Below are 22942 nucleotides of genomic sequence, written 5' to 3'. Positions count from 1 at the left end.
CAAAGCAATGAGGAAGGCTAGTCAGATGCTTGGTTGCATAGGGAGAGGAATCAGTAGCAGAAAAAAAAGACGTAATAATGCCACTTTATAGGTGATTGGTACGACCTCATCTGGAATAAAGTGTCCAGTTCTGGAGGCCATATCTTCAGAAGGATATAAATACATTGGAGAGTGTACAAAGAGGGACAACTAAAATGGTGCATGGCCTACATCACAAAACTTACCTGGATAGACTAAAAGATCTAAACATGTATAGTTTGGAGCAGAGAAGGGAAAGGGGGGACATGATCGAAATCTTCAAATATATCAAGGGTTTTAACATAGTACAGGAGGGAAATTTTCTTCAAAGGAAAAGAAGTAATAAAACACGAGGACATGCACTGAAACTGGAGGGAGGTAGGTTCAGGGGAAATGTTAGAATTACTTCACAGAAAGGGTAGTGGATAAGTGGAATAGCCTCCCATCAGAGGTGGTAGAGGCTAAGACAGAACAATTTAAACATGCTTGGGCTAGGCATATGAATATCCTTACAAAGAAAATAAGGATTAAAAAGGGTTGAGTTTACCTGAAGGGTAAAAAAAAGGGGCAGACTAGATGGGCCAAATGGTTCATATCTGCCGTCAAATTCTATGTTACTTAGCAAGTAAATCAGAAGGATCCCCTACGCGACTTTTTCTGAAGGGAGAAGTGGCATCCAATTCCCCTGTGAGCCGCCCGGCAGCTTCCGTGAGGCTCACATGCGATTTGGCATTTGCTGTGTAATTTTTTTTACATGCCAATCAGCAGCCTCCCATTCTTTTGAATGTTGTTTGTTTTTTTTCCAGCCCGCTGCCAGGATCTGCATGAGCGCCAGCATGTCTCAGTGCTGGAACACAACAACAGACATAGTCAAACGCATTTGTGGGTGCTAAAATCAAATCACATTTGTGGGTGCTAAAAAGCCGTTGATGGGTCAGATTCCGAATGATCTTAAGTTCTGCAGGTCCGACCTACGACTCCGGTCTGCGCATCAGATCAGATGTCTTACATATCCGATATGGGACGATTTCTTGGCCCAATCTGCCAGAATTGGGTGAAATCAGGCCAAAATTGCATAGTGTATGGGGGTCTTTAGACCCATAATAGCTATGGATGGCCATCAATGGATAAATTGTAAGTGACCAGCAATGTTTTCGCAAACTATGCAATGGATGACCATCAATGGTTTCACCAACCGATAGTCATCTTTTTTCTTTGACTGACTGGCCCATGGGCCAATCAGAAACTGGGAGGCAGAGCTTTGTGTGAAGGGTGGAGCTATGCTCTGTATCCTGATATCTTGGGAAGAAGAAAAAAAAAAAAAAAAAAAAAAAAAAAAAAAAAAACTTTGCTATGAGGCACCATCGATGGATGGAAACCATCTGGTCTTCCCCCATCAATGGCAGAAGTATTCTACATCAGCCATCGATGATTAAGAATCCCTAATATAAGCTTTATTATTACATATATCATTTAATATTTGAGAAAGGGACCAAAAACCCTATAAGATAAGAGGCAATAATAATATTTTATTAACCTGTGCATTGGCAAGTGATGAGATTTTGTTTATTTAGAAGCAAGAATTAAAAGCATGGGTCCTCAACCTGAGGCCCTCCAGATGTTGTGAAACTACATGTTCCAACATGCATTGCCACATTTTTTCCTATAAGAGCATGGCAAAAAAAATCTCAGGGCATGCTGGAACATGTAGTTCCACAACATCTGGAGTGCCACAGGTTGAAGACTTGTGAATTAAAGGGTCAACCTTTACAAAAAAAATAAAAATTCTCGCTTCTGAGGGCCAAATGTATTAAGCCTTAACAAGTGATAAAGTGGAGAGTGAAAGTACCAGCTAAATCAGTTCAGTAACTGTCATGTTACAGGCTGTGTTTAAGAAATGTCAGTTAGGTGCCAATCGGCTGGTTCTTTATCACCGCAAAGATTTAATTTATTAAGCAACTTTAACAATAGTGAAGAAGGGAGGTAGACTCTGGCTTTAACGTCAGTGGCTATGTAATTGAAACCCCTTATTCACCCTTGACCTTGTGTAACATGTTAACAGATGTTAATGTGGATTTATGGGCATTCAACCCACAGGATTTGCGAAAAGTTGATAGATTCACGCGACACCCATTAACCTGCTGATTATTGGAGTTTGCCTCTGCTAACTGAATAGTCCACGATAAATGACCACGGCTAATTGAATAACTCCATAAGTGGTTTATCCCATAGTTACATATTTATATACAGCCAGCATACTCTTCATGGTCTGGAGAGTACAACAAGTTCTTCGCTTTGTTTTTTGTATATACCGAAAGAAAGTAAAATATACTTAATATAGAAATAATTTATTTCAGAAACAGGATGAAAATAAAACAGCAGAATGACGCTGACAGACTCAGAGACATTTAAACTTTAGATATAAAACAAGTTTTGTATAAAACCAATCCTAAAGTCATCCTCTCGGGTGTGCACATTTTCCACCAACGTTCTGACACACCGTGTCACACTGGTCCAGTCTGGCACATATTAGCACAGATAATAGTGCATAAGAAAATATATGATATTCATGTCAAGTGCAATTCCTCCTCTGGAACACTAGGGCGGTGACACTGCGACCAGACTGTCCTCCAAAGCTAAAGGTCGGAGTGAGCAGCTCATCTGTCATTTCCAACTCTGCAAGATAAACACAGTAAAATGAACACACAAAAACACAATCTGAAGGCCAGTATATACGGTAAATGAGCCTAAAGTGCACACTTCACACACACATGCATATTACATAGCAGTCTGTAGGACCAAGATGCCAGTCTACTTTGACTAAATCATAGCAGATTTCTATAGTGTCACCATTAATTTTCCTGCAGTGCATCGTGGGGGTTGGTTAGACTCGTATGTCTACAGTTAATACAGTCAAATCAAAATCTCTCCCTACTACATTTTTTGCATTATACATCTACATTTGCCTTTCACCCATTACGGTTTATAATACAAGCCAGCAGCAATAAGTAAAAAATAAAAATTCTAAGAAAAAGAGGTTTGGCTAATGGTACCGTAAGGTGATGTATCCAATCTGCACAGAATGACTTCTATACCCGTTTTGAGATCTCTACTTCCCCTCTAGTGTAGGTGATCCCTTTGGCTTTTTTATTAGTAAATACATAAACAGTTTAGGGATCCTCCAACCGACCATCGAATGATGGAAAAGGCTCACGCATATGTAAGATTGCCTCAGAGCAACCGGTACTTGTGTAGTATCACGGCTTCCATCGCATGCCATATGTAGTGGCATGCGAAGGCATGCGATTTTTGCAGGGTTTTTTTTAGCTATTTAAAAAAAAAAATTGCATGCTATTTTTAACAGAAATGCATTGAAATTAGTATCAAACATGTCCAATGGCCCCCAAATGTCATTTTTCAGGCTGTACCACCCCCACTATCAACACGAACCCGAAGCGTGGTGAGTGCAGCGAGCCCGCGAGGGGCGGCGGTACGCGTCCTACGACCTTTTCATACCCCCACTATCCACGTCGGCGTGGAGTTGAGAACAGAAAGTGTGGCGAGCGCAGCGAGCCACCGAGCCCGAAGTGTGGCGAGCGCAGCGAGCCCCGTGAGGGGACGCGGACACCTGTGAAGCCCGCAAGGGGACGCGTATACCTGGTATCCGTGTCCGCTCGCCACGCTTCGGGCTCGGTGCGCTCGCCACACTTTCTATTCTCAACTCCACGCCGACGTGGATAGTGGGGGTATGAAAAGGTCGTAGGACGCGTACCGCTGCGCTCGCCACGCTTCAGGTTCGCGTTGATAGTGGGGGTGGTACAGCCTGAAAAATGACATTTGGGGGCCATTGAACATGTTTGATACTAATTTCAATGCATTTGGATGCATTTCTGTTAAAATCGCATGCGATTTTTTTCCATGCGATGGCCATCGTGGGAGCCGTGATTCTACACAAGTACCGAGCAACCTTACAGATGCGTATCAGCTCAGGGGGAAGTAAATGGACAGCTGACATCTGGTGATGTCAGCTGGCCGCCCCCTGCCTGTCCGTTATGCCTCATTACCATGAGAATAAACGAAATACATCTGACGATACAATTGTGACACCGCACTATAAGATATTCTCTGACAAACGTAATCATTATTCTTTTTTTACTTTGTTTTTAGGAAGTGCAATCACTATTGTTTTTGTTTATACTGTATGCTTGTTTGCTTGTTTTGTGTTGAACCCCCCCCCCACAAAAAAACAATAAAAATATACCAGCTTTAAAAAAAAAAAAAAAAAAAAAAAAAAAAAAAAAAAACCTAAATCAATAGTGTTCATCTTTATTAAAGATTTATCAGCCTTTAAAGGATAATCATAACTAAAACTTGGCACAAAAGTTTACTTCTTTGTGGTCTAGTGTGTGCGAGATCCAACAGTTTCTCCAAAAACTCAGTGACCAGGCCAACAGGAGGAGGGTGTGGCAGACCGTGCGGTGCAGTCCTTGCCCATGAGGACCTGCTCTTGTTTCAGGCAGGCACCGTGTACAAAGAATAGACAACAAGCTGACGTGCACTGACTGGTGGCCGCTGCCACAAGACTACCGTGGCCTACCAAGAATTGGGTTTTGGGTGGTATTTTTGTTTATATACACACTTCAGGGGTTATTCTGGTTCACTCGCAAAGGCAAATTCACTCTCGAATGGACAAAACCATGTGCACTGCAGGGGGGCAGATGTAACATGTGCAGAGAGAGTTATATATATTTTTTTTGGGGGGGTGTACTTCAAACCGATATCTATGTTGCATTGTAAAAATAAAGCAGTCAGTATTCACACTGCACAGAAACAAAATAACTCACCAAAATCTAACTTTCTCTGCACAGGTTACATCTGCCCCACCTGCAGTGCACATGGTTTTGTCCATTAGAGAGTGAATTTGCCTTTGTGTGGGAGCCAGAATAAGGCCCTTAATGTATCACCTCCATAAAGCAAATCTCCCGCAATCAGAATGATGTTAGAGGAGAGGACTAGTCTATGTGAAGCCAATGGGAAAACAATATAATGTGTACTTGCTGCTACCCAAAACCAGGTACAGGGGTATATGTGCACTGCTCTAATTATTGATATCAATCTATTTATGAGTAGAAATGTTCAGGGTGCGCTAAGGAAATTTATACACCATTAAAACAAAAAAATGTAATTTAATAAAACAATGCCCCATGGGCAGTATTTGAATCACAGATAAAAAAACATTGGTACTTATGCATTATCTGGGCTCCCATGTTAAATGCACCCCATTTTTTCATACCCCTACTATCCAACTACGCATGGAGTTGATTTCATATAGTGTGGCGAGCGCAGCGAGGGGACACGGTCTCATAAGAAAAACGGGAGCCCAGATATTACATAAGTACCAAAACGGTACTTGTGTATTATCACGGCGCCCATCGCATCACATACCACTAATTAAGGTATGCGATGGGACCCGATTTGAGGGTTTTCAGCACCGACTGCACAATTTTAATATCGCATCGCATGCCATTATAATGGCATGTGATCATAGCCAATTTTACATTGTACAGGCACCCTGATGGGTTATTACTATGTTAAATGCCCCCCATTGTTAACGCCACCCCACTATCAATGCCAACCCGAAGCGTGGCGAGCGCAGCGAGCCCGTGAGGGGCGGTGGTACGCGTCCTCCGACCTTTGCATACCCCCACTATCCACGTGGGAGTGGAGTTGATTTGATATAGTGTGGCGAGCGCAGCGAGCCACCGAGCCCAAGCGTGGCGAGCGCGAGCCCCGTGGAATACATGTGAAGTAATGCGCGTCCCCTCACCACGCTTCAGGCTCTGTGGCTTGCTGCGCTCGCCACACTATCTAAAATCAACTCGAGGCCGATGTGGATAGTGGGGGAATGAAAAGGTCGGAGGATGCGTACCGCTGCGCTCGCCACGCTTTGGGTTGGCGTTGATAGTGGGGGTGGAGTTAACAATGGGGGCATTTAACATACTAATCACCCATCAGGGTGCCTGTACAATTAAAAATCGGGTTGCATGCGATGCGACCGATTTTTGATCGTACAATGCCCTACGATGGAAATCATGGGCGCCATGATAATACACAAGTACCATCAATCTATTTATATTTAACCCCTTCCCGACGAGGCCTTTTTTGTTAATTTTTTTAACAAGTTGTACTTTTTAATGGTACCATTTACTATACCGTATAATATTCTGGGGAATCAGGAAATAATTCAATGTGTGGTAAAAAAGAAAAAAAAACGCAATTCCACAATTTTGCGCTGGTTACGGTTTTTTTGGAGTTCATAGTTCGTTTAAAATGATGGCCTATCTTTATTCTATGGGTCGTTACGATTCCGGTGATACCAAACTTATATAGTTTTCGTTATGTTTTACCACTAAAAAAAAAAAATAGAAACTTTTACGGTTTTTCTAATTTGCGTCGCGTCGCCATGTTCTGCGGCTTATAACTTTTTTATTTTTCCACCTACGGACCTGGGTGAGGGCTCATTTTTTGCAGGCTGAAGTGTACTTTTTAATTAATACCATTATGGGATATGGGCGACTTTCTGATCTCTTTTAGTTATTTTTTTTTGGGTAGGCGATGCGACCAAAAAACGTAGTTTTGGCGTTGGGAATTATTTTCCGTTTATGCCTTTAACCGTGCGGGATAACTAATGTTATATTTTAATAGATCGGACTTTTAGGAACGCGGCGATACCAAATATGTTTATTTTTTTTATTTTTTATTTTTATTTGTGAAATGGGGAAAGGGGGGTGATTTGAACTTTTAATATTTTTTTTTTTTTTTTTTAAACTTATTTATTTTATTTTTTTTACTTTTACTACAAGGCCCCCTAGTGTACTTGACCACTAGGGGGCGCGATCGCCTGTACTAGGTTCAGCCATAGAGCTCTATGGCTGAACATAGTGATTTTCAGCACTTCCTATTACATCCTGCCTCAGGCAGGATGTAATAGGAATGCTGACACGGCCAGCACAGGGGTCTACATCAGACCCCTGGCTGCCATGGCAACCGATCGGCACCCTCCGATCTCGCCGCGGGGGGCCCCGATCGGCGCCGGAGGGGGGCGCCCCCCCTCCGATCAGCTATTAAAGCACTGCGGGCGCTTTGCCCGCGGTGCTTAAAGGGTTAAACGGCCACGATCGGCGAACTCGCCGCTCGTGGCCGTGAGAGCAGGTACCTGGCTGTAATATACAGCCATTACCTGCTCTCTTTCAAGCCAGCTCACTCCGTGAGCTGGCTTGATTCCCCCGCAACCGACATATGACGTAAATGTACGTCATATGTCGGGAAGGGGTTAAGTATAGTTTTCTGTTTATTACATTTTTTTTATAGCTGGAGACTCTACAGTGTCCATAATTCTGCAAAACAGCTATTTGGGAAATCCAGTGATTGGAGAACCGATGAGCTTTCTCTTGTAAAATGAAATTACATATGAGAATTACAAGAGCTAAAATCAGATACCTTTGCCAAATTGTCCAAGCAGTTCGTCTTTGGTCCAGTTGCAGGATGTAATGATAAAAAAGCCCTTTGGTTTCAAAATCCTACACAGTGACTGTATGTACTGGCTGCGTTTGTCTTCTGCACCATTAGGATCCAGGCTCACGGCATCGAAGGTGCCTTTATCCAGACAAATGTCAAACTGTTCCGAAGGATTGAATGTACCCAGGAAGTCTGCAACCTAAAATAACATACCGTAGAAAATGTACTGCCAGGGAGTCTATAGAAAGCTCTCTAGAATGTTGGATCTGTACGTGTCAGTAGTGCTTGTCAGCATAGGTATGTAACCAACTGAGCAGGGGTACCATAAACAGCTGACTTTGTATCCTCAAATAATAACCGTACCGACACAAACTGCGGCCCGCTAACTGTTGTGAAACTACAAACCCCAGCATGCCTTTCCATAGTTTTAGCATTTCCCAATAGCAAAACTGTGGCAAGGCATGATGGGACTTGTAGTTTCACACCAGCTGGAGGGCCATAGTTTGGACATGCCTGGTCTAAAGGCCCCCATACATTAGGCCGACTTGTCCTAGGGACAAGTCGGACCCAATTTACCTGCGAGCCGCCCGGCAGCTCCCCGGGAGGCTCATATACAATTTGGCACTTGATGTGCATGCGATTTATCCCATGTAAAAAAAAACCCGGGGAGCTGCAGGGCGGTGAGCAGTAGTGGGGGCGGGCAGCGGCAGTAGTGGGGACGGGCAGCGGTGGTCGGGGCGGCCAGCGGCGGTAGTGGGGGCGGGCAGCGGCGGCGGGGATGGGCGGCGTTTGCGGTGAGCGCAGTGTACTTACACATAGCAGCAGCGGCGGGGACGGGACGCGCAGTGGCGGCTATTATATTTTTAAAATACTTGTCAAATGACCGGCCGCTCTCTGATTGGCTGAGAGCTCTCCGGCCAATCAGAGAGCGGCCGGTCATTTGACAAGTATTTTAAAAATATAATAGCCGCCACTGCGCGTCCCGTCCCCGCCGCTGCTGCTATGTGTAAGTACACTGCGCTCACCGCACACGCCGCCCGTCCCCACCGCCGCTGCCCGCCCCCACCACTGCTGCCGCTGGCCGCCCCCACCACTCCCCCGGTGTCTGTATGCATATGCCTGTCAGGTGGCAGGCATATACATACAGGGAGGTCGGACGTGATCGTATGTACAGACCGTCCGACCTCCCTGATCCGGTCCGATGCGCACGGGACCGCGCATCGGATCGGATCAAATGTCACATACCTACGATTTTGGGCCGATTTCATCCGATTATCGGCACAAAGTGCCGAAATCGGATGAAATCGTCCCAAAATCGCATAGTGTATGGGGGCCTTAAGGGTTAAATGACCTGATCTATTACAAAACAAAAACTGATGCAGTCTTTCAATGCTTGTGCTGAAAGACAGACTGAAAGACAGAACCAGCCTATAAGTGAACAGCTGAGTCCTAGAACCGTTCACCAACCTGTATCATCCGGCTGCTCAGCCCCAACACTTACCGGCCAGATATTTCAAATCTGGCTGTTTTGCTCACTTGCCAATTCTACCAATAACATGTTTGGTCATTATCGGTTAGTGATTAAGCAGTCTGGGTAAGCAAAGAGCCAGGATAACACTACTAACCCTTAACTGGGACCAGGACTCTACTTCTCATCACCAGATCAGATAATGGGCCTTATTCTGGTTGGTGCGTATCTGTCCTCGTGCTGTCGGACGGCTGATGTTTGCTGTTTGTGCATGTGCAGAGGTGTATCTGCGCATGTGCGAACGCCACGCACGTCCGAATACGGCATGAATTTTGTCCACTCCCAACAGGGGGTGGAGAGGGGCGTGAAGGGCTGTTTGGGCTCATTACCATATGCGTACGCCCCGCATTTCATGGGCGTTCCCATGAAAACGCTGGGCGTACATATGGTAATGCGGCCGTGACGCACGCGTGGGGGGCAGACATATGACATAGCTGGATGCCAGCTGCCCACCCATATCCCTGCTTTTGTACGGAGAAATGCCCGAGTGGTCTGGAGCACTCGGTGCTGCCTGACCATTCGGTCCTGTAGTCAATGGTCTGGTCATTCGACCATCGAATGATGGGGGAGGTTCCCAGAGATGGAGGAGGTGTTCACATGAGAAATCCACTCGCTGTCCGGTCGGTCAGCGTCTTACCGCATTCGGACGGAGTGAGCGATCCGTACGGAAGGTGGGGCTAAGAACGCTCGGTTCCTGTCCGCAAATACTCATCCGACCGCACCAACCAGAATAAGGCCCAATGTGTTTTATAAGTAACTCCTGATTGGCTACCTCTGATTTCAGCAAATGTATTTCATGGGTGGGACAGGCTTAATACCAGTATGTGGATTGAGAAGGGGAAGGCTTAATATACAATAACTTATCCGGATGAATTGCCACCGTAGTTCCTGAATCCTCCTTACCTGCAGATGTACGGTTTGGGAAACACCTTCCTTCTCACATATGTTTCTTGCCAGTGTTATAGCATCTGCACAGTAATCCACACCCATGAGATTGCTATACCCAGACTTTGCCTGTAATGTAAACACAGAGCAAATTATATTATCACAATGCAAATGGCTGCTTTCCATACATTAAACAGACCACAATGAATATGGCTTTTTGAGTGCCAACATTGCTGTGAGAGATCCTCAAAATATCTGCTAAAATGCCAGCGCCGCTCACAGCGACTGTTCTTTCAGTATAGATAAATACAAATGCAGCCGAGTCAATTCATTGACATTTAATTAAATACTGCACCCAACAAAAAGAACAGTCGCTGTGAGTGCTGCTAGCATTTTTAACTGTTTGAGGATCCCTCACAGCAACGTTGGCACTCACAGGGTAACGGCACCCCAGCCTGCCCCCTTTTGTCTTCTCATTCCATCAGTAACAGGGAATCTTATGTTAACCACAACCCACTCTGTATTTAAACCCCGCCTCCAGATAACCAGTAAACATGCAAATTAGCTGTAAACAAGTTTAACGCCATAAAAAAATATCACATACCAATTCTACCAATAACATGCCATTCCCAGTGCCAATGTCAAGTATTGCGGATGTAAGCGGCACTTTCTGTGCATTAAGCCATCGAACTACTCGGGTCACACTACCTTCACCAAACCTGTAAAAATTTATGCAATATTAACATTTTGTTCAGGAACTTCATGTACAGGACATACATGCCAAACAGGATACATACAGCTTACCATAGGTGGGGATGCCACCAATGCCGGTATCCCCATGGGGGGAATCCCGACAGAGGTCAGGTAAGTATAATGACCTTCCCCTCTGCCCCCACTTCTCGCAACCCAAACCTCCCCCATGCAGTATAACCTTAACCCTCCCCCGCTAGTGCCTAACCCTAAACCCTGTACTCTACCAGCTTAACCATAACACCCCCACCCCTTCTAAGTGTCTGACGGGCCATACACACTGGGTGACTGAGCTGAAAGCCGATCAGTTTACTCATTTGAGCTGCTTTCAGCTCCGAAGCCGCCCAATGTGTACGGTCAAGCGCTCCTGCATCATTGCTGGTCCGGCTGCTTATATGCTGGTATTACAAGCAGATGCACGATGGAGTGGACGTCTTTCTATCGCATCCTGCTATGAAAAGTCATCCACCTCCAGGAAAATCGCTAAAACGGGCGAGAAACGCTCAGTGTCTATGAGCTGAGCATTTTTTCCGCCCAGAGATTTTCCCCATCATCAGCCAGCCTACCCACTGGGCAAAAACGACCAGTGTGTATGGATAACCCTAATCCTCCCTCCCCGTAACCTAATGCTACTGCTCCCCACATAATTATGTTCGGGATGCCGGCATTGGTATTGTGTCCGCCAGCATCGAATCCGCCCGGAGCCAAACTTTAATAGGATCCATGAACTAACCCACCGTGGCAGGGCAAAAAAAAAAATGGATTTTCACTGGTGGTACCGCTATATGCTGCCACTCTGCCCCTTATTGACCAACTTGTGGCCTATACCAGCTGCAAGAGACCCAATTCTACATGTTTAAATGCCCAGTTGCCACTCAGTTATGCACATTCAGTTGCATACAACTCTTAATGGCCTGCAGTATTCCAAAATAGCTTTTGCCCTACCCCAGAGTATGTGCAGTGCTGAACCTGGTTAAGATCCAGCCCTTATGTATTCAATTATACCAAGGATAAAACTGCCCTATCACCCTACACAGGAGGTGACTACCCACAATACTCCCCTGTCACTTACCAGATTTCACCCTCATCGCCGTACTCTTGGAACGTTTGCAGTTCCCGGCTGTACACTACATCCCAGCTATAGGAAGAAAATGTACAAAGTTAGAAAATTAGCCATATAACACACAAGGCAACACAACAACGTAGTAGGATGGTGCAATGATTAGCACTGAGGTCCTGTGTCTGAATCCCACCACGGTCTTAACTGTGTATATACTCTCCCCTTGCTTGCATGCGTTTCCTCCATGTACTCCTGTTTCCCCCTGGAATACAGGTGACCCACCCCCGCTAGTGCCTACACACGTAGTGACGGGGACTTTGTGCTGAGCGATCTAGCATCGCTCAGCACACAGCGCTGCCATCAGTGATGAGTGATCTGTCACTGCCCGTGTTCTCAACAGAGAGAACATGGGCGATGACTAGATAGGCTTGAAATGTCCAGCCCGGCGATAGCAATTTGATTGCTTAGAAATTGACCACTAGTCAGATCAGAAAACATGCAAAAATTGCTATGTGTGTAGGCCCCACAACTCTAAAATTCATACCCCACTGCCTTTACCTAACCTGATGACATACTTATGTCTGGGATGCTGGCGTCGCCATCCTCATTGATGTTGGGATTCTGGCGCCAGCCTTGTGGGCGCTTGTTTAGATGCCAGCGACGGCATTGTGACTGCATCCCTTCCTCCCATATTCCAAAAATACACTGATAGGTTAATTTTTGACAGGAGCCAATTAACCTTAGTGCATGTGCGTAGATGAGCAGACTAGGTGGGCCAATTTTTGACAGGAGCCAATTAACCTTAGTGCATGTGCGTAGATGAGCAGACTAGGTGGGCCAAGTGGTTCTTATCTGCCATCAAAGGTTACTAATATTATAAAGGGGCATGTAAACACACGGTTATATGAAGATCTTTATTATGACATTTGCTAAAAGGGGATTTTGTAAGAACTTACCGTTCGAACCCCTTTCTCTGAATCCATCCCAGTGACACAGCTAACCTTGGGATGTAGGAGGGTCCGCAGGAGCCAAGGCACCTGTGCTGAAAGCTTTCCTCTGGACGCAGGCTCCTCCCTTCTGCATCCCATCATGCTTCAGTTCAACTTGAAAAGCACACTAGGATACACAACTCAGTACAATGCCCGACATCTTATATGCACAATCATATAACCATAACACGACACACATGAACGGTATGACTTACTGAGCGTAAGGGAGGGATCGCTGTGTCACCGGGATGGACTCAGAGAAAGGGGTTCGAACAGTAAGTTCTTACAAAAATTCCCTTTGCTCTTTCGTCCGGTCCGGTGACACAGCTTCACCTTGGGACGTTCACAAGCCGGTATTATGGGAGGGTACGCTCAGACTGCCGGTTCTCATCACTGTTCGTCCAAATGAAGCTTCCTCCGACGCAAACTCATGAAACATGTAAAATTAGGTAAAGGTGTGAACAGAGGACCAAGTGGCAGCCTTGCACAACTGCTCTGCTGTAGCCCCATGACGCACAGCCCAAGAGGAAGCAACTGACCTGGTGGTATGTGCATTAATTCGAAAAGGAACAGGTCTACCTACCTTGGTGTAGGCAAAGGCAATTACTGACCTTAACCATCTGGCAATAGTCTGCTTGGAAGCAGACCATCCTCTCTTATGCACATCATACAAAACAGATCTGTTGTGCGGATGTCCTTTACCCTTTCCACATAAATTCGCAAGGCGCGAACTACGTCCAACTTCTTTAATTTGTCCCTATTTTTGCCCCTTCTGGAGGGGAAAATACCGGGAGCACAATCTCCTGGTTTAAATAAAAGGAAGAAACCACTTTTGGCAAAAACTTAGGTACTGTTTGAAGCACAGCCCTATCTTCATGAAAAATTAAATGTGGAGATTTACAGAATAAAGCTACCAACTCCGAAACATGTCCGGCCGAAGAAATGGCCAACAAAAAGGTCAATTTCCAAGAAACATATTTAAGATCAGCCGACCTTAATGGTTCAAAAGGAGGGTTCTGCAACACCGACAGAACCAAGGATAAATCCCAAGGCGCCACCGGCTGCCTATATGGAGGCTTTAACCTGGTAACGCCCTGCAAAAAAGTTTGAACCTTAGGTAAAAAAAAAAAAGCTATCCTTTTCTGGAAGAAAATGGACAGAGCAGAAAGCTGCACCTTTAGAGACTGTAATCCCCAAAAAGTTGAGAAACCATCCTGAAAGAAATCTAACAATCTGGACACATTGCACCTGGAGGTGTGCACTTTCTGACGCTCACACCACCTGATGTAAATTTTCCAGACTCGATGATAATTAGCAGCAGAGACTGGCTTACAAGCTCTAAGCATAGTTTGGATAACTGCATCAGACAATCCTTTCTTCTTCAGTATGGAGATCTCATAAACCAGGCCATCAAATTGAGCCGAGCTAGGTCCAGGTGCAGAAATGGCCCTAGTCTTAGAAGGTCCTGACGAAGAGGAAGGGGCCAGGATTTCGTTGATAATCTCAGAATGTCTGAATACCACTACCTCTTGGGCCAGTCTGGTGCAATCAGAATGGCCTGCACTTGTTGAGACTTCACCCTTCTTAGCACCCGCAGTATCATTGGGAACGGAGGAAAAATGTAGACCAGGTGAAAGTGCCACCGAACCGTCATGGCATCCACCGCCCAAGCGGTGACAACCTGACAATTGTTCCTGGATGCCATTAGATCCACTTCCAGGAGCCCCCAGTGACTCACAATCTCCTTGAATACCTCCGGATGTAATGACCATTCCCCCTCCTGCAGGTCCTCTCTGCTGAGGAAATCCGCCTCTACATTCCAGATCCCCAGAATGAACACAGCAGAAAGAACAAAAATGTTGATTTCTGCCCAGCTGAAAATCCACGAGACTGCATCGCCATCCCGCCCTGATGATTCAGGTAAGCCACTGCCGTGGCGTTGTCCGACTGCACTCTGATCGGGAGGACCTTCAGACAATCCTCCGCCTGTTGGAGAGTCTTCCAAACCGCTCGAAGTTCCAATATATTTATTGGAAGTCTTGATTCCTGTTGGGACCACAGGCCCTGCAACCGATGGTGAAGGGCAACTGCCCCCCAACCCCTGAGACTGGCATTGGTCGTTATTACCACCCAGTCCCAAGAGCGGAGTGACCGGTTCTGGAATGAAATCTGGGAAACTGAAGCGTCTCGAAAGTCGCCACCATTTTGCAGAGGAGCTTCACCCCTTGCCAAACTGTAGGCCTTGATGCCTGCAGTAACAATAAAAAAACCAGCTGACGGATGTCCCTTGCTTTGGACTCTGGGAGGAATACCCGGTGTAAATGGGTGTCCAGGATTACTCCCAGTAACAGCAATCTCTGTGAGGGAATCAAATGGGACTTGGGCAGATTGAGCACCCATCCCATGTCCTGCAAGAACTGTGACATCACTGTTAGATGTTCCTGTAATGTCTCCCCTATCGCAAAGCGAAGTAAGGACTGATGTTCTTTGCATATGGGTATATGCAGATATGCATCCTTAATATCCACGGATGCCAAAAATTCCCCTGGCTCTATGTTGCCAAGCACTGAGCGCAGGGACTCCATGCGGAAGTGATCCACCCAAAGGTGTTGATTTAAAGACTTTAAATTTAGTATAGGTCTGACCGACCCATCTGGTTTGGGCACCAAGAAAAGGATTTCATTAAAACCTTTCTTGCTTCCTCCTGAGGAACCGGGACTACAACCCCCTTCTCCCTGAGAGCCAATGCCGCCCCCAAAAGGGCCGTGCACAAACTGGCTTCCCTTGGCAAAGGGGTTGGGAGAAATCTCCGTGGAGGATCCCCCCTGAGATTTAACCGATAACCGCTTGAGACAACTAAAAGAACCCAAGGGTCTGAGGTTGGAAAATTCCACTTGTCCCGAAACTTTAGGAGGCGACCCCCCAATCTGAGAGCAGAACGGGGAGCCTCCACCCCGTCATACAGAGGATTTGTCCTCTCCTTTTGACACCTGCTTCTTACCAAAGGACCTAAACCTGGATTTAAAGGATTTTCCTTTACCTGCTGGGAATCTACCTCTTCCCGCCTGTCCTTTGCTGGATGCTCCCCCTTGAAAGGAAGAGCGAAAGGCAGGTTTAAACACTCCACACTTTGAGCCTGAAGCTTTTGCTGTGGTAGGAAGAAACATACTTTTTCCCCCTGTGGCTTGCTTTATGATAGAATCCAGTTCAGAACCAAAAAGCAGCTCCCCTTTAAATGCCAAAGTCTCAAGAAATTTCTTTGATTCGCTGTCTGCATCCCAGGCCTTAAGCCAGAGGGCTCGCCTTGCATACACAGACGTGGCGGATACCTTAGAAGCCATCTTTGCGCCTTCTTCCCCAGCCTCAGCGATGTATTCTGCTGCACATCTGAGTTTTTCTGCTAGGCTAAAAGCCTCGGAATCCGGCCGCAGCTGATCTCCCAAAGCCTCAGCCCACTTAATCATAGCTTTAGCTACCCAAGCTGAGGCAATAATGGGGCGGAGTGTATAGCCCACTCCCTCAAAGACTGCTTTAAGACATCCTTCCACTTTCTTATCTACTGGGTCCTTAAAGGCTGCGCCACCCTGGACTGGCAATGCCGTAGCTTTTAACAATCTAGCCACAGGAGCGTCTACCAACGGGACTTTCTCCCACAACTTCACATGCTCCTCGGGCATGGGGTACATATTTGCAAACCTCTTGGACATAGTCACTTTTTTATCAGGAACTTTCCAAGCTTCCCCTAACAAGGAGACCATACCTTCATCCGAAGGAAATGTCACAGAATCTCTACGCATTCTTTTGAATAAACAATGAGCCTGTAGCTTGTCCTCCTCAGACAAGTCCAATGCCTGTTTAACGGCCAAGATTAACTCCTCAATGTCCAGGACAGAAGCATCAGCCTCTTCCCTTTGGTCCCAATTTAAGTCATCTGCACACACATCATCATCATCATCATCAGAATGTAAGGATAACAGAGGAGGTGTAGCTGAAGGCCGCCTGGAGGAAGGACTCCCAGGAGGTTTTGCAAACTTTTCCATAAGAGAATTCAACTTATGGATCCCTTGTGCGGAGGAACTAGGGCCAGGAGACTTTATTAAGTTATCCTTCTGCCTATTAAGAGCCTCAGACAAGGCATACATAGACCTCCCTAACGCAGCAGCCCACGCAGGTTCTTGTTGCTCAGACGTCTGGTCTTGCGCATCACTGGGCACAGTATCACAAGCAGGGCAAAAGTCCCCTTGATCCATCTGTTCACATGTTAATTTTACCCCGCAAAAACTGCAGTCCAATAACATGCCAGGCGCTCCCCCCCCCACAGCAGCAGCAGCATCATCATTATCACGCCTGTCAGTCATTTTTAACCCACGGTGCACAATGTCAGGCAAAGCACAAAGCAATGTATACAGTGTACTTATCTGTCTGCTTGCTGTCAGTGACCTCAGCGTCAGCGGGGATAGCACTTTCCACGAGGAACTGCACCCTGTGTACTTTGAAGAAAAACAGCCAGGCTTCAGTTCCGCGGCATGGAGAGAAATGGCGCCAGCACACAGAGTAGGAAGAGACCAAGTCTCTGCTTCAGCGGGGTAGGAAACCAGAATTTGGCACCTTTTGCCGCTCCCACAAGTGTTTCTCCTCACCTCCAGGGCCTCCCCTTCACTATGGGATCACTTGGAGTCGTCCTGTAATAGACTTCACCTTCCTAGTGGGATTTCAGTCTATAAAACCTCCCACCATCACGGGAGGTCCTTTCCCCACGATCCCCTTCTGAGCAAGGAGCCGGTTCTGGACGCTCCCAGGCAAATCTCAGCAAAGCAGAGGTTAAATGCGGTGCAGACAGCCCACCCCTGCACACAGAGCGCTGACAGGACGTGCTTCGTCAGCCTCTGCTGCGCTTTCAGTGTGCAGTGCTTTTGTCAGAAGCAGCACACTGGAGAAAAACCTTCACTAAAACACTAAGTTAATAAAACAATATAAACCTAGCTATTCTAGTCAAAAATCCAAGTAAAAAAGACGGCTGCAGCAGCCGATCAGCATAGCACCCACTCCAGTGGGCACCTCCTAAAACAAACTGGAGCATGATGGGATGCAGAAGGGAGGAGCCTGCGTCCAGAGCAGAGCAAAGCTTTCAGCATAGGTGTCAATTTCCATGCCTGCTAGCAGACTAGAGCAGTGGAGCAGTCATTTCTTTAAGGACCTCAGAAGCAAAAGGAGGCATTTAACATGTCTGAGGATCTCTTACAGATAAATACTCCCCCCAAAATTAAAAACGACTTTATCAATAAGTTCCTTACAGTGAATTACTTTATAAGAGAACTCTCCTAGCTGTACATCTCGTGTGCCTGTATGTGGGTGTACCAATATGGCGCCTATGCGGCCTCAGGGTGTACTCACTGATCTTTGGTTCCCAGCGCTGAAGGAGAGAACTCGGTCTCGCTCATGTTACTACAACCGGGAATAAACAAGGTGGTAGAACAGAGCGCCGGCTTGAAAGGGCGAATATGCCCGGGCGGTTAAATTTTACGTCACCCGCGCCGGGCATTATGGGAATCTATTCGTTCAGGGCTTGGAACTCAGCCGTAGAGGTTGCCATGGAGACAGACGGGGCTGTATATGAAACACGCATATGTCGCCGTAGTAGGCGCAGCCATTTTGTTGGTTATACTGTTCATCACAATTCAGGCTGTATGGAAACTGAACATGTTGGGGGACATTGTTACAAACTTCTTTACACCTACTATGTTAATACTTTTTCTGCTTTTCACATTTTTACAAATGCAATAACCTGGACTGAATTTAATTGCAATTATCAAAAAATCTTTAAAAGCAAATACATTCCAATTGTCAAGTGTAAAGGAATATACTACACACTATATAAGAAACTGCAAATAAATAAATAAATTAATTAATCAATTATTGTATTGTCTCACTGAGAGCTTTACTCAGAATCTCAGACACAAGATCCATCCCTTCTACCCTACTCACAAACTTCCCGCCTCATTTACGGTAGCAGGTAGTTGGGCTCAATCGTTTAAAAGGCAAGAAAACTTCTGCTCAATTAACCCTGATAGTAAATGAAGTGGGAAGATTAGGAATGTGTGATAAGAATATATATATCATTGCCACACTAGCCGACAGGCTCTTCCTCTAATATCATTAATGATATAGGCAGTAGGCAGTATAGAACAAGGACAAGGGTAGGTGGGCACTGTGTGGGAGTGTCCACCAAGGGGCGCTATACTGAGCAAAGCAGCTGCACTTACGGGTTAGTTAGGCCCGATGGATACAAGAAAAACAGGGGGTTAGAACAGAGTTCTGTAGCAGCGCTTAATTGGGACCAGAGCCGGCCCTAGCCTAAATGACGCCCTAGGCAAGATTTTGGCTGGTGCCCCTTAGCACCGCCACTAGTTCTGCCTCTGACCCTGCTCCCTTTTCCCAGCACCATCAACTCTCATGATAGCAGTCATCATTTTGGTGCTCCTACCCGCAATCTTTTAAATAGAAACAGTGCACACATTCAGTGCGCAGCCCAAACAGGGGTGTGTTCTTGCTGGGAAGGGGCATGGCCACCCAATAGTACCCCCAATTCAAATTATGCCACACAGGGCCACACTTAAGGGGAGGGGGCCCGTGGTCCATCAGACTTTGGCCTGGGTAGTTTGTACTCCCTACCCCTTTCTCTCTGCACCCCTGATACAATACAGTAATGACCCTTACACATGACACACATTATTAATGTCCTTATAAACATAATGCCCCTAACACATTATGCCAACCTTTATTAATGCCCTTCATACACATAATGACACACATAATGCCCTTTACACATATGTTGCACATTATTAATGCCCTTATACATATGACACACATAATGCCTGTTACACATATCTCGCACATTATTAATGCATTTATACATGACACACATAATGCCCCTTACACATATGCCAAACACTATTGCACAACCAACCCAACCGCAGACAGCACTCGCACAGCCGCTAACACTGTGACCTCTGCTTGGATACAGATGTTTCCTCATACATCTTGCCTCAATAGGCCATGCAGCTCCTGGCCAGTTCTGCTAACGTTGGGTGCCTTTTTTTTGCATTGTTATGTGACCAGGACACACAAAGAGCTTCTGATGATTAAAATGATATGCGGCATGCCTATATTCTGTGTGTGACTGTGGCTGTACCTGCATACAGAATGTTATGTTACAGTGATTTCCATGAATACACTATTTCATATACAGATACAGCCTCACTCACACAAAGAATATAGGCATGCATATCATTTTAAACAGCAGAAGCTGCTGATGCCCCTAGGCCTTCCAAATGCCCTAGGCAGTTGCCTAGTTTGCCTATGCCTAGGGCCGGCTCTGATTGGGACAGTGGAAAAACTAATTGTTTGGAAAATTGGATGATCTTTACAAATGGTTTTATTAATTATGGACAAGCTGTCCGTTATACTGATAAAATAAACAAGCAAAAAATGGCATGTACACACACAATGTAAAATACATAAACAAACAAACATAATAAAATATATAAAAACACTCTGCCTGCTGGATTTCATATAAGTACTTTGGATGAAAAAATGATTAGTGTTTGAATGTCTGGTATAGTTACCACTCCTTGGATACTGATGTATACCGCTAGACTCAGTGGTTGTCCTGTCGTGGGTGGAACAAGCAGTATATGATGTTCCCAATTCTGAGGGAGTTGAGGGAGGAAGGTTGTTGGTCGGTGGGGCCCCAGTGGGCTGATGGGGAGTGATGGTGGGAGCACACAGCCAGTGATGTTGGATCCTCTCTAGTGGGTGCCTGGAGTGATGGGAAATGTTCTGTGGCCACTGGAGGTGTTTCCAAATGACGGTTGTCACTGATCGATGTTTAGGGCTGTGAAATGGGGTCCCGATGGTGGGGGAGAAATTGTGGCTTCTGATCAGCCTAACAATTGCTGGGGGGAGGGGGAAAATGAAGTCCTCTCTGTGGGTCACCGTATCGGACAATTGAAGTGAAGTCCACGGTCCCTGGGGAGGGATGGTTCCTGATGATCCCCAATGCAGGGTAAAGCTTTGGGGTAAGTCCAGAAACTGGGACAGTGTCCAGCAAGGCAGAGTCCAGTGAGTGGTGGGGTCTCCAACGCGTTTTGCTGCTTCCCACAATGCAGCTTTGTCAAGGAACCGTAGGCAGTATAGTACTGGGAGGGTCAGTTATATGCTATTGAATGCCCAGCGGCATTAACCCCTTCAGTGGTGGTTTTTTTTAGGGAGCGCTCCCCATTGGGCAAGTATTTTAGAGGGAGTGCTCCCTAAAAAAAACCACCACGCTATCTCCAGGGGCCGGGCAGCGCCGCTGAGCACTATGTCAGCTGCTGCCGGCCCTGCCCCCGGCAACCCGGTGTGCCGTTACAGTCCCATTTCAGACTGTAACACAACAGCCTGGGGGTGGGGAGAGGAGGAGGCATGGCCGAGCAGCTAAACAGTGGCAATCCCGAGAATTTTCCGGGTTTGCCAGTCTGGGCACTGAAGCATAGCCTGGAAAATTCTTGGGATTACCACTAAAGGGGTTGAAGGTGATAGAGTATAGATATGATTCTCATACATATCAGGTTTAAGTTTTACATATGGTATTCAGTTCTATCACTGTCCCTTTAAATGTATTGTATTTAAAATGCTTTCAGCAGAACAGAATTTAATTTCAGCATAAGATGGAAAAGTTTGAGGTGATTTCACGAGTTGTTACCAAGGTCAGAAGATGAGCCAACAAAGATATTGCACCTGTCACTTGAAAATAGCACTAAATGTTTTGAGAATCAGAAGGATGAGGCAAAGTTACCGCTTGCTTATTAACATTAATCCAGTTATTTCTATTATAAACAAACTTTTGTTTTGACATCTCATTAAAAAGTATAAATTTATTGCTTTAGCTTAAAACTTAAAAATAAATATTTAATGAGCACTGACGTGGATTGCATTCCACATTTTGGGTATAACTATGAGCACCTTAAGAATAAACTTCAGATCAGAAAGGTCTGCTGAGATACTCTGTGTGCGTTATCTCTTCATTTCTGGTCTCCAGCCGGCTGTCAATCATGGAACCTCTGACTGGACATTGAAGGTAGTTGTCAGACCCTGTGTCATCTCTCAGGTATACCCTAACAAAGGCTTGTGTCAGGCCCACCCACCTTAAAAAAATGGGCGGAGTCATAAATCACCAGAGCCTATTGGTGAATACCACAGTGAATGATATGGGTCAACGCCCCCTTGTTGATGATGTAGTCAACATTAAGCATGCAGCACAGATGATGGGGATGGGGCGGTTAGTCATTAATGAAGAAGGGCCAAAGTGAGCGATATCTTTAAAAAAGTCATCTAGTGTATATGGGGCTGTACCTTTGCAAAACATTCCACTCTATTTTTTTATTTTTAATCTAAAAATGTTTCAGTTTAACACCCCCCCCCCCCCCCCCCAAAAAAAAAAACCTAAAAAAATTTACAATTTTAATCCATGTCTGACAAAAGTCTGCATATCAAATTATAAGTCAGTATAGCTCTGGAAAGCTCCTGTGAGCTAAACAATATGGGCATGTCCGCAGAAAAATTTTTTTACTGCCCCCTCCTCCTAGCTACATGTCAGGACTTCAGTCTTGTCAGGACTTCAGTCTTGCTTTAGAAAACAATGCTGGGGATGCGGTCGGAATTCCGACGCCGGAATCCTGACCGCCGCAATGTCGGCACTTTGTCCCTCAATGGGTGTCCACGACACCCATAGAGGGAGAATAAAATAGTGTGCCGAGCGTAGCAAGGCACCGGGCTGCTGCGTGGCGAGCGTAGCGTGCCTGCAAGGGGGGCGATCCACGGCCCCTCCTTGTCGGCATTGCGGCGGTCGGGATTCCGGCGTCTGGATTCCGACCGCCGGGATTTCATACTGATCCCCAATGCTGACGGTTATCAGTTATTCCTATCCGAAGGCATTTTCTAACACTTTTTGTATAGCATACACTATCAAACGACAACTTAATATATGCACAAGGGCAAACTACTTTAACAGCTAAATTCTTGTACCTGACACTCACCTAACCATTGCTGACGAACATCCTGTAAAACTTCTGTACACCATTGTGTAATGTTACTTAACGAGTGTTCCCACAGAAATAATGTTATTTTCAGTTTTAGTGCTTCAGATCGCTGCAC

The 22942-nt window shown here is 45.8% G+C and overlaps 1 protein-coding gene across 3 annotated transcripts; it reads right to left on the bottom strand.

The window, feature by feature from the left end:
- Nucleotides 1-2350: 2350 nt before the first annotated feature.
- On the bottom strand, nucleotides 2351-18295 carry EEF1AKMT2 (EEF1A lysine methyltransferase 2). Of its 3 annotated transcripts, XM_083149437.1 has the most exons (6): nucleotides 18143-18295; nucleotides 11772-11837; nucleotides 10554-10668; nucleotides 9968-10078; nucleotides 7519-7735; nucleotides 2351-2694 (listed from the first exon to the last, which is right to left on the bottom strand). In XM_083149437.1, the coding sequence occupies exons 1-6, from the start codon at nucleotides 18187-18189 to the stop codon at nucleotides 2591-2593; spliced, it is 660 nt and encodes a 219-aa protein (XP_083005563.1). In that variant the 5' UTR covers nucleotides 18190-18295; the 3' UTR covers nucleotides 2351-2590. The 3 variants fall into 3 exon arrangements, 1 of the variants encoding a protein (XP_083005563.1); XR_014444629.1 differs by lacking the exons at nucleotides 2351-2694; nucleotides 7519-7735; nucleotides 9968-10078; nucleotides 10554-10668; nucleotides 18143-18295 and adding exons at nucleotides 12716-17238; nucleotides 17389-17825; XR_014444628.1 differs by lacking the exons at nucleotides 2351-2694; nucleotides 7519-7735; nucleotides 9968-10078; nucleotides 10554-10668; nucleotides 18143-18295 and adding an exon at nucleotides 12716-17825.
- Between the last annotated feature and the right edge of the window lie 4647 nt (nucleotides 18296-22942).

The sequence above is a fragment of the Crinia signifera genome, chromosome 6 (genome assembly GCF_055691185.1).
Source record: "Crinia signifera chromosome 6, ASM5569118v1, whole genome shotgun sequence".
Classification (NCBI taxonomy): domain Eukaryota; kingdom Metazoa; phylum Chordata; class Amphibia; order Anura; family Myobatrachidae; genus Crinia; species Crinia signifera.
The sequence above is the reverse complement of the archived record's forward strand: the minus strand, read 5'-3'. Positions and strand labels throughout refer to the sequence as shown.

Bases quoted from the DNA above. Each gene is read 5' to 3' on its own strand.
- EEF1AKMT2 (XM_083149437.1), bottom strand. From the start codon at position 18,189: ATGAGCGAGACCGAGTTCTCTCCTTCAGCGCTGGGAACCAAAGATCA. The intron at 11,838-18,142 runs GTGAGTACACCC...TTCTTCCTATAG, and splicing joins GCGCTGGGAACCAAAGATCA to CTGGGATGTAGTGTACAGCC. The intron at 10,669-11,771 runs GTAAGTGACAGG...AAATTTTTACAG, and splicing joins GGCGATGAGGGTGAAATCTG to GTTTGGTGAAGGTAGTGTGA.